At 25.0% G+C, this 11,315-nt stretch overlaps 1 protein-coding gene and 1 non-coding gene across 2 annotated transcripts in view; one reads left to right on the top strand and one right to left on the bottom strand.

The window, feature by feature from the left end:
- Nucleotides 1-1,602: 1,602 nt before the first annotated feature.
- On the bottom strand, nucleotides 1,603-5,756 carry LOC112591465 (BUD13 homolog). The gene is made up of 6 exons (XM_025335302.1): nucleotides 5,631-5,756; nucleotides 4,508-4,601; nucleotides 3,886-4,165; nucleotides 3,019-3,170; nucleotides 2,645-2,841; nucleotides 1,603-1,887 (listed from the first exon to the last, which is right to left on the bottom strand). The coding sequence occupies exons 1-6, from the start codon at nucleotides 5,641-5,643 to the stop codon at nucleotides 1,715-1,717; spliced, it is 909 nt and encodes a 302-aa protein (XP_025191087.1). The 5' UTR covers nucleotides 5,644-5,756; the 3' UTR covers nucleotides 1,603-1,714.
- A 5,489-nt stretch (nucleotides 5,757-11,245) lies between these two features.
- LOC112591492 overlaps nucleotides 11,246-11,315 on the top strand; it is a 148-nt gene continuing 78 nt past the window's right edge. Inside the window, exon 1 of the small nuclear RNA XR_003114508.1 lies at nucleotides 11,246-11,315. This exon is cut by the window's right edge and continues 78 nt beyond it. This is a non-coding gene — a small nuclear RNA (U2 spliceosomal RNA).

The following is an 11,315-nucleotide window of genomic DNA, read 5'->3' as shown; positions in this document are numbered from 1 at the left end:
GCAACCGCTTGTACACCGCATACCGAGTGTAATAAATCTTTGTCGGGTAGAGCACATACGTTGTTTATAACATAATATTTATAAATTTTACGTACAATATTGTATTGTACGAGTATGGTAAATTTGATCAAATTCTAGAATAAATAAACATAATTACCTCGACAGCACCGGAACGCGTAGAGGAATGTAATAGCGTGATTTTTAAATTCATCTATTATTCTCAACACTTTTTCTGTACCTTTCGAAATTATCGGGAATAACAAATAAAAAATTAAAGGAACACAGTGATTTTTACACAAAACTAGTTTTTAAGAAAATCGATTTTGTTTTTGGGCGTAGGTAACTTAAAAATGAATAACCTTAGAGCTTAAGATTTTAATTCAATATCTATATTTGTGATTTCTACACATAGTATTCAATCAAAATATTTTTACTCTTTTTGAATTATCTGAAGGCATTTTAAATTTATAATTTTTTTTCTTTTTCTTTTTATAAATGTTAATAAAAACATAATTATTTTTTACAGACATTTAAAATTCAAATTTATTTGTCATAATTTAAAAACATTATTCATGGAAACTTAAAATAAATCCTATTCACATTGTTTTATGGTAAGGTGAATGGTAATGGTAGTATTGACACAAAACTTAATGAAATAATATAATTATAATAATATATACATTTTCATAATATTAAAATAAAAATAAATGCAATGTTTACACCAAAAATTAAATCAAAACTTACAATAAAATAAATTACTTTAATAGCAATATCAAAAATATCATGAAATGAATGTAGTGATACAACTAGCAGATTATCTATGTTCAAAAACACATTTTGTATACCTATCATAATATATGATTGAATTCAAATTTAACACATTTCTATTGCAAATTACTACAGTAAGTAAAGCGTATGACAAATTTATAGTATATAATATTTAGTATAAAAATTTGTTTAAAATTACTAAATATAATTCATACTTTTAATAAAAATATAAAACAAATAATATTATTACTACAATTAAAAAAAAGTATTTATAGTTCAATTAGGTAATTTAATTTGAATCCCTTATAGACATTGACAACCCGAATAAAAATCAATTAACAATATGAATTATAATAAAAAAATAAATATGGTATAATTAGTGTTGAAAATATTTTATTTTATATATTATGTAATTTTGTATATTAATATACAAATTCCATTACAAATACTACTGTCATCGTCCAATTTATTGTATTTATTTTAACCATAAACAATATTATATATTTTCAATAAATTAACAAAAATTTAGTCTGCGGCCAGTGAGCAATGTCAACTATGAATAACCAATAGTAATATTAGAAAAATATGATGCAAACAAAATTGATTTAAACAAAATAGTTAATATATTTCTTATGATAAAAAATAGAAGATAGCAAGTAAAATAACCATTTAAATTATTAAATTTTCTGTTTTAATAAACTAGATTTTATTGCTTAGTAAATTGTTTTGTAAGCTTATTAAAGTTTTTCACAATTACAAATATTTTTTAAAATGTTTGATCTTTGAATCAGTTTAAGAATCTCGCTTGTTAAAAATAATAGTTTGAGAAATGTATTAGAAGCCAAATATAATTTTATTTAATTGTAAACATAAACATAAAATTATTATGGGTAATAATTACAGTTAGTAACTCATAATACAGATATATAAATATATACATATTTATTCACATGTCAGAACAGCTCCATTTATATGCTTCATCCTCCACAGCTTTCTGAGAATTTAGTTGCAGTAACCATTTCTGTTCATAACCATTAGATCTATCTACACCATCCCATGCAAATCCTGGACGTATGCCAAATCTATTTGGTGGACAAAAACCTCGAAACTCTCTTACTTCTATACATACATAAAAAAAAAAATTAGTTCTGATTTTTTTGTTTTTACATTCTCAATTTCATTCTTCAGTAGAATATTTTTTTTTATATAATATGATATATAAAAGTTAGATTTTGGATGGATAGTTTTTAAAATAAGTATTTAAAATTTAGATTGATGGAGTGGAATAATACAGTGATACCCAGCAAAATATTTTTTCCACTACTCAACTCAATTTAACTACAAATACTAATAACAGTAATAACTAATAAACTAGTAGCCTGAAATTTGATTTTTACAGATCGAATAATGCTTTAATGATTATTTAATACTTAAAATAATATACTACTGCAGAATATGAAATTTCATACAAATGTGTAAAGAACTTTAAAAAAAATAAGTTTTTTTTAAAAACGTTAAGTAATAACTAACAATTATTTAACAATGAATAATGTTAATAATTATTTAAATTATTTTTATTTTTTTTAAACTGTTTTTTGAAACAGTGCGTATCTAACATTAAATAAATAATCTTGTAAATATGTATTTTAAATTATAGCAAGTAATAATATAATTGGGTTTATCCTTAAATATGCATTGTTAAAAATATTATTTTATAGATTTATACAATTTAATGATAAGTAAACAAAATAATAACTTAAAGAAAAGAATTACCTGAATTTAATTTTTCATGATATTATTTATTTAAAGCGTACTTAAAACTTTTTGGGGTATTGACTTAGCCTCATTAATTTAAAATCTAAAAATTAAGAATTACCATGTCTCACACCATCAGGAGAATCTTCACCCGATCCTTTATTTTTACTGATATATTCGAGCATTGGATCTCCATCTCTGATCTTGGACTTCAACAAATCATCCAGATCTTGATCATCTGCATACCTCGCTAATGGTTTTTGCATTTCATGTAGATCAGACTCGTATTTTTCTTGAGCATCCTTAACTTGTTTTACTCTAAAAGCATATAATATACAAGATATCTAAGTACCCAATCTGTATAAATCAATTAGATCATAAAGAAATCAAATCCTAATTATCTTCAATCAAAATAATTAAAATTAAAAGTGTATTTAAATTTAATAAGTAAAACTTCATCAATAATTATTTATAATGTATAAATTTATCAGTTACCCTTTTCCCCAAATAGCATATTTAGCTTTATGCTCGTTTAATATTTCTTCTTTCTTTTTTTCTTCTTCTCTTTCTTTTTTGAGATCTCGTTTCTTACCAGTTTTTCGGTCACGTCTAATCGGCATATCATTTTCTATTGATTCTTCATTTTTCTAAAAATTTAGGATAATGTTTTAAAATTTAAACATATCTAATTTGTGATTAAACTTATTACTTATAAGTAGAGCACGGATTTTATGCAATAAAAAGTACCAAAATATGCCATATAATATGCAGTAAAAATAATAAAAATATGCAACAAATATGCAAGAAATTTTTTTTTTATTTATATAAAATTTACAAATTAAACAACTTTTAATAATTAATTACTTAAATATACTAAGTATATGAAAAATTCTTGCTTTAAAATGCAATTTATTTAAAATTTTGTAAAAATATTCAGATATATGTAAAAAAATATAACATTATTAGATTCAAATTGTTATGATTTATGAAGATAACTGACAAAAATCCAAAAAAGTAAAAAATAAAGTAATAAACAAATGCATATAAATTTGCACTCTGGTTATTATTTAATGTCAATAGTTATTTTTAATATTTCTACTTGATAAAATATTATTTTATACATTTTTCTTTTTAAATGTTTGTTTTAATATGCAATACATTTCTAATTTTGTAAAAATATACAAAAATATGCAATAATCATTAAATATTAAGAAATATGCAAAAAATATTTCATCATTAGATTTAAATTATTATGATTCGTGAAGATAACTGACAAAAATATAAAAAAAATGAAAAGGAAAAAAATAAGTGATTCTATAAAAATCTGCACTCTACTTAGTGACCTCATTAGTCATTACTAACCTCTTTTATTAGATCATTTAAAGTAGATTTATTTATTTTTTGAACATAATTTTTGACTTGATCAATATCAATTTTAGTAGAATCTTCTTCAATATCACTATCTCCACCAACTCGTTTCCACCGATTTTTATTTTTGTATGTGTCCAATGTTTTAACGTCTTCAGGTCTCTCATCAATGATACCTACTATTTGAGGTGCAAATTCATCAACTGGATCAAATCCAATGGAAGTTTCATAATCATTTTCAACACAATCAATATTATCATCAATAATTTGTACTCTACAATAATATTAAATATGTTATTGTTTTAGTTTGTGATACTAGAATAGAGCAATTAAATGATACAGTTCTTTCAACACTTGAGTCATGTGTTAAGTTTCTTTATGATTTATTTTATTTTTAGTTAAATAAAATATAAGTAAATATATTTTCTTTTAATATGACATTTTTGTATAGTAAATTAATATTGATGATTTTTATAATTAAAAAAAAAAAAAAATGAAATTATAAGCTTTTTGTATAATATGCAAAATTTAACACAAGCACCACCTAAACTGTATATATTGGCAAAATCATACTTAAAAATAAAGCTAATTATATTGGTCATATTATAAAAAATACCTTTTTTGAATTTTAATTTTTTCTTTTTTCTTCTTTCCACCTGACAGATATCTTTTTAGATAATCTTTTTGGGACATTACCTTTTTTTTAGTCTCTGAAAATATAAAATACATATATTTCATACTTTATTTATAATAAATTAAATTATGATAATTGTTTACATTAAAAATTATAAAATTATGGTAATTTTTGAATCATATTTGAGTATTCATGTACCAAGTGACACATTTTATTCACTCTTAATATTTAAACTAAATAATAATAATATGTACAAAACCAAAATATACATTGTAAACATTTCCCTTCATGAAAATCTCCAGTTGGCAACATATTTATTATCATTTATAACCGTTTATTTTAAACAAATATAACTATTGTTATAACATGAAAAACAAAAAACAATTAGATAGTCAGATATAAATCTTAAAAAAAAGCATTATTTTAATCAATCACAATCATAATAATTTTTAAAATATAGTAAAACGTAAAATTTTCTCTTCTTAAAATAATCAAATAGTTGAAAACAATCGTTGAATATAATCTGGTACTAACAAAACTTAAGTTAAAACAACAAGTGTACATACAATTGTTAAGACAAAGTTAAAAGATTAATTTAATTTTAGGTAAAAAATCAGTTTGATATTTATTAAACTTAATAAGAAAGAGCACTATTTGTTTTACATTTCTAACCGATGCACGACATAGCAAATTTACATTTAGCAGTAACAACTATGAGTTATTAACTTTAGTATTAGGGTCAATTGACCTATATTTAAACTGAAAATAATGAGCATTTTCCATGAACTTGCATTAGTTTTCTTACAATGTTATAATTTTTAAGGAAATTATTAGTATTTAAAATTTAAAAATGTTCATATCATGCTTTAAAATATGAATACTATAAAAAAACAAAACATAAGAACTAAGTTTATGTTCTTAATTCAAGTCTTAAAAATGGTCAATTTACTCCAATACTAAATTTTATAACAAAAGTTAGTTCTGATAAATACAAATTTGCTGTTGAACGTGGACCAGAAAGATAGAACAAATAATACACTGATATTATCTTAAGCCACGAAAAACACAAGTATTATAGTATATAACCATTAAATGTTCTACTCACCCTTTTCTGACATGTTTTGTGCTGTAGTTAATTTATAAACCAACAATTCAAACGTCTGTAAATCACGAATTCACGACTTGTTCGATATAAAATGGTGCTGTAGCCTGTGTAATCTGTGTATTGTGTAGATATTAGATAACTTCCCTACATTTGCCATTATCAATTCTGATAAGGAAGGTAACCGTAATATTTGCATATTTTATTGCCTATACATATCTTAAAAGGAGTTTTAATAAACATTTGTATTTGTTTTTTACATATGATTCAAGATTAAGAGATAGAAAAATAATTATTATTATTGAGAATTGAGATTGTACTATTATTTATTAATTATATCTACCTACTATCATTGGTTAAATGTTACACCAAAAATTGCTCCCTTTTTCTTTAAAAAAAATATTTTTTATGATAGCCATATTGCCACAATATATTGAAGCTTACATTGAATTACAAAAAAATTTACCAATAATTATTGAATGTCATAAATTCATAACCTATAGAGTACTATGTCACCGCAACGGAAATATGGTGGCTCATGTTATTAATCATGTCTTTAACATATTATAATATGCGTGAACGTATACCTATCTGATGAAAACATACAGTACAAATCTTTCTTCAGTCGAACACAATAGGTACAATATTTTGAAATATTATAGACAATTAAAGTAAATAGATAAAAAACACCTGAAAATAATTTTCATTTGTTGATGTTAATAAAATATTTTAAAAACCTTTTCTTATAAATTATTAACGATTACATCTGATATTAGAAGTTAATATTAGACATGCCGTATTATGTTTAGTATCATAAACAATGATAAAAATTGGTGTTTTTCGTTTCCGTATCCCATCATTACATTCCAGGAAAATAACAAAAACGAGTACTTTTCTGTTACCCCTACTACCGCGACTCAAAATTCTGTTATCTCGACTACTATAGTACTATCCAGATATTCCGTATTTTAATACATAATACACATCATGAATTGCCATTTATATTTTAATGTATATTAGTATAACGTTTATTATGAGTAATCACATAAATTATCACAGTAGTGGAGAGTTATAGTATAAAATATAAAATCATCAAAATTATCACAAAACGTCAAAATACAATATTAAATAAATAAAAATAAATTATCACAGTTACAGTTGCAAAAGTCTAAAAGTTATTAATTTATAAAACCAAGTCATCAAAATTATTGGTAAATTCCACAGATTCATAATTATTTTAAAATTAATAAATACAACGACGGATTATTTTAAAATAATACAACTGTCGGCAACGACGGCAACAGGTAATCGAAAGAACTGTAGTCCGGTAGTCACGGTATCGGCGAGGTAGTAGGGATAACAGAAAAGTATCCAAAAACGATATTTTAGTTTTATTTTAAAATACATGTCTTTTATTAATATATCGATCATTGTATTAGATATGCATTATTTTTAATTCCGATAATCTGTCGGTAATAGTTAAGACCATATAGTAGACCCTGTAGTCCCGTAGTGTCGACTATGAATTTGACATATAAATTATGTCTATCGATAGTCGATAGGATTGTTACGTAGGGAAGATTATAGAAGTACTAAGTTTGAGCAGACACATGATCGATATGCCAGGAATACAAATCGAAGCCGAAGACTTGAACTCGGATATGCGAATCAGACTCGAACATGATCTATATCCATAGGCGCCATGTAGATGGGCGCCCGGGGGCTAAGGCACCCATTAAAATATTGGATATTTGTAACGTGTATTTATATCCAAATATCCAAGTTTCAACAATTTTAGAAAATGACTATTGCAATAAAATTCTAGCTGTAATAAAAAATTTTAATTTTAAAATGTAGTAAATGAAAAGAAATTGTATTGATAAGAAAATATAAGATAACACGATTTTGATTTTAAGGTCTACAATGATACAAAATCGTCTTAATGATATTGCTTTATTGCATGTCCATCGTAATGAAGAAATAGATATTGAGCAAATAGCTAACTCATTTATAAATTCAACTAAAATACGTCAAAACACATTTTTTTTTTTGTAAACAATCAAATTACATTAATTTTTTTGCTTAACTTATTATTATTTATAATTAAACTCAATTTGTTACACATTTATTTTGTTGTATGGTTATTAATTATTATAATACTTTATAATCAATGATGCAATTGCATTTTTCAGTTTACAACATTGTTAATATTATTGTATTGTATTATTTAATATTTTAATATTTATATATAATATTAAAATCCATAAGAAAATGCAAACATTTTTAGTTAAGCAGTAAAATAATGACATCAATAGGCGCAATTTGGAGAGTCAAAATTAAAATTTTAGAAAGTTGAATTGTGCATTGATACCAAGGCCGGGCACCCATTAGGTTTTTTAAACTCTGGCGCCTATGTCTATATCCATTATCGATGTTTCTTCTTGAAAATAATAATAAATTTATTTAAAAGTTATAAGGATATTAAGTAACCGATTGCTAACTACTGACCGCGAATTTGAACAGTTCAAAGTAAATACCTATGTCATATTCCAAATTTCCAACGCTGCTCCATACTCGCATATCTATTGCCCATATTAAATAGGTATTGTATTTTTACCGTCTTCATTTTTGTGACTAGTTGTGACCATTGTGATAGTTATCGTTCTTGTTGTTACGTAGTTAGCAACAAGTCTTCAATTTAATTTATTAATAATATTCGCTTGTAATAACAGTTAACTCAATTATTTCAATTACAATTTACAGTAGTTTAGTATGTGTTTTATTACTCTGAATACTACCAAATACTGTAAATTACATTTATAGTATATTTTGTTCCAAGTGAAAGGAATTAACTTAAAATCGAACGAGATAACAAATTTGTAGTTTATAGAATAGTAAGCGGCTGGAGATCACAACAATAATACCCAGTGGAAAAATTTTGCGTTTCGAACACATTCCAAATCTCCTTCATCGCCGGTTTCCTAATTCATGCCTAACCAATACTATTGTCCGAACGAATGTGATAATTGATGAGTTAATTATTTATTTTGTCATGCGTAAGTGAGTGACGAAAACGGAGACAATATATTAAATGCCAATCGAATCATTCAAATCGGCTTTTTATTGACGATTTCAAACAATAGATTTTAATAATAGTGTCAGTATTGGTAATAATAATATTGTAATAGACTGTGAGTGTTTTATAGTATTATTCCACTTTCTGAAAAAATTATTATTTCGACTAAATTTTGAGTTTTATCATCGTTCTCATACGTACATTATTATTTATTATAAAGAGTTATTTCTCTCTTTAGTCGACCGGTGCGGGTATAGTATAATTATTGATGTTCGTGTTCGATAACACACCGCACTCTTTGATGACTGGTGTTTCACTTAAAGCAAATAATATATAATATTATTTAATATACTACATTTAATTATCGAAGGTACATTAATAGAAACAAAATCAGAGAGACGCAGGATTCCGGAATACCAAGACGTTTATTCTAAAATATTGAGTTTAGGAAGAGTCCGTACAGTACGCAGTAGCGCCCTAGGGAGTAAACACAAGAACTACTAGTGAGTAAATACTTTAACAGTGTTCGAGTCGACCGGACGATGTATTTCACTGTCACATTAATTATTAATATTTCATTTGTTTTATTTTGTTTATTGTTACCTGCTTGTGAAACGTGAAAATGTTTTGACTTCTGAGTTCTCTAATTCTGTGTAAAAATATCTGAAGAATTTTAAAATACGTTTAGTTTTTAATTTGTACGTTAATTAAAACTATATTATCTGATTATCAACCATTTACCAATCTGTTTTGTTTCTGTTTTTATTTATATTTTAAAATACATAATTATTCCATTATAATACCATAGTCACTTGCAACTTATATCCCCCGAGTATTTTTAATGTTGATCACTACGACCCGCTAATTTTTAATGACAAACTCGAAGTTTTTGGCGGTAAAATGTAATGTACAATTTTATTTACCATCGTCGAAATGTGCTTAATCTTTTACATTGAATATTTAAATGTAATAATATTCGAGGGCCGTGTTCAAATAGTAAAAATAAAATACGTGCACCGTATTCAAACCATATTATGAAATCGATGTCTTCATTAAATGGAAACGTTTTTGGCACACTTTATAAAATTTGACATGGTATGATATTTAAATATTTTTGAGAAAAATCAGACATTAGATATTAACATATTTTATTTTAATTAGACATAAACATGTATACAGATAATTATATTTATGTAATCATGTATATATTATGATAGTATGTTCGAGTAGTTGTAATGGTATAAATTACATATAATAAATAATATCAATTTTAATGTGTGTATATATAAATAATTTTTTTAATGGTTTATATTTTTTAACCAATAGAACCTTCTCCCTATAGTGATATAGTGAACATTTCTCTATTCTCTATAACTATTCACTATATAGTGAGTTATCATGCTTGTACATCGATTGTTGATTAATAAAATGGGCTATTATTCAAAAATCTGTTCCTTGCTAAAAATATTTCTACTGTTCATATCAGAAGGTTATACATAAAGAACGTCCATTCAACAGTACACATTTATTATCTATGTTCTCCTTTCTTGTTTTTTTCAATATTAATATTTTCATGTTGCGTTATGTGTATTTGAAAATAAAATCGCGTATTTTGCAGTATAATATATTATGGTAATATTAAGAATGAATATTTTTTTAAAACATTTTTAAGTTATAAAGATATCAATTTACCGAACATTGATTAAAAAACGTGATCATCATGTTTTTAGGGAATTAAAAAGTACAACAATGTAAGGTTTTTTTTTAAATTTTGAAAATCTCACATTAAATAATAATTCCAACAAAATGGTCAGATATAGTTCGCTTGTCATGCTACGAGAGAACGCTATCAATACACGCTCGTCGTCAACGATAAACTCGGTGTCGCCGTATTTCTCCGCACACACCACTATGATGCGTAAGTATGAAACACAATTTTATAATTTAAAATTTAAAGCACTTGAAGTTAATTGAACTATAATCGAGTGATATTGACTGGTTTAGTAAGATTATGTAGTAACACACAATCAGTCACAATCGAAAAGAGTAAAACTGTTCAAACCGACAATCGCCAGCGTCGAATTTTATTCCGTTCAAACGCCGTTTTTTCTTATAATTATGTCCTAACGATACTTGATATTAATTGTGTGGTGTATAAACAATTATTTACTTACACATTACATTATAAGTTCGTATTATCATTTAACGAAAATAATGAAAAAAATCGGCAGTAAAATACGCGTTTTTAGAAAAATATTTCACGTACGTTACTGCTTTTTGTTGACGATAGATGGCGCAATCGAGTTATACCGTTTGTGTGATCGTATTTTCGACAATTTATCTATGAAATTGTACATTTTAAATTAATAATCGATGGTAGGTGAGGTGTATTTAAATGAATTATTGAAATATACGACAATTGTCCAAAATCCGATTTTTTTGAAAATAGATTTTTTGATTTTTCGAAAATGTTTATTTTTGAATCTGCAATTGTTTTAGAATTGCGTTTTTCCTTAAGTTCTTTCAAAAGTGTTTGAAATGTATCGCTTCTCGGCCTATCGGCTAAGATCAAAGTGTAGTATCTGTTCTTATCAGCTTAACATCTGATACAT

The sequence above is a fragment of the Melanaphis sacchari genome, unplaced genomic scaffold (assembly GCF_002803265.2).
Source record: "Melanaphis sacchari strain LSU unplaced genomic scaffold, SCAv2.0 Contig134_pilon_pilon, whole genome shotgun sequence".
Lineage (NCBI taxonomy): Eukaryota > Metazoa > Arthropoda > Insecta > Hemiptera > Aphididae > Melanaphis > Melanaphis sacchari.
Note: the sequence above shows the minus strand (reverse complement) of the source record. Positions and strands in the feature narration are given on the sequence as shown.

Bases quoted from the DNA above. Each gene is read 5' to 3' on its own strand.
- LOC112591465 (XM_025335302.1), bottom strand. The intron at 3,171-3,885 runs GTTAGTAATGAC...CTAAATTTTTAG, and splicing joins TAAATGATCTAATAAAAGAG to AAAAATGAAGAATCAATAGA. The intron at 1,888-2,644 runs GTAATTCTTAAT...ATGTATGTATAG, and splicing joins TCCTGATGGTGTGAGACATG to AAGTAAGAGAGTTTCGAGGT.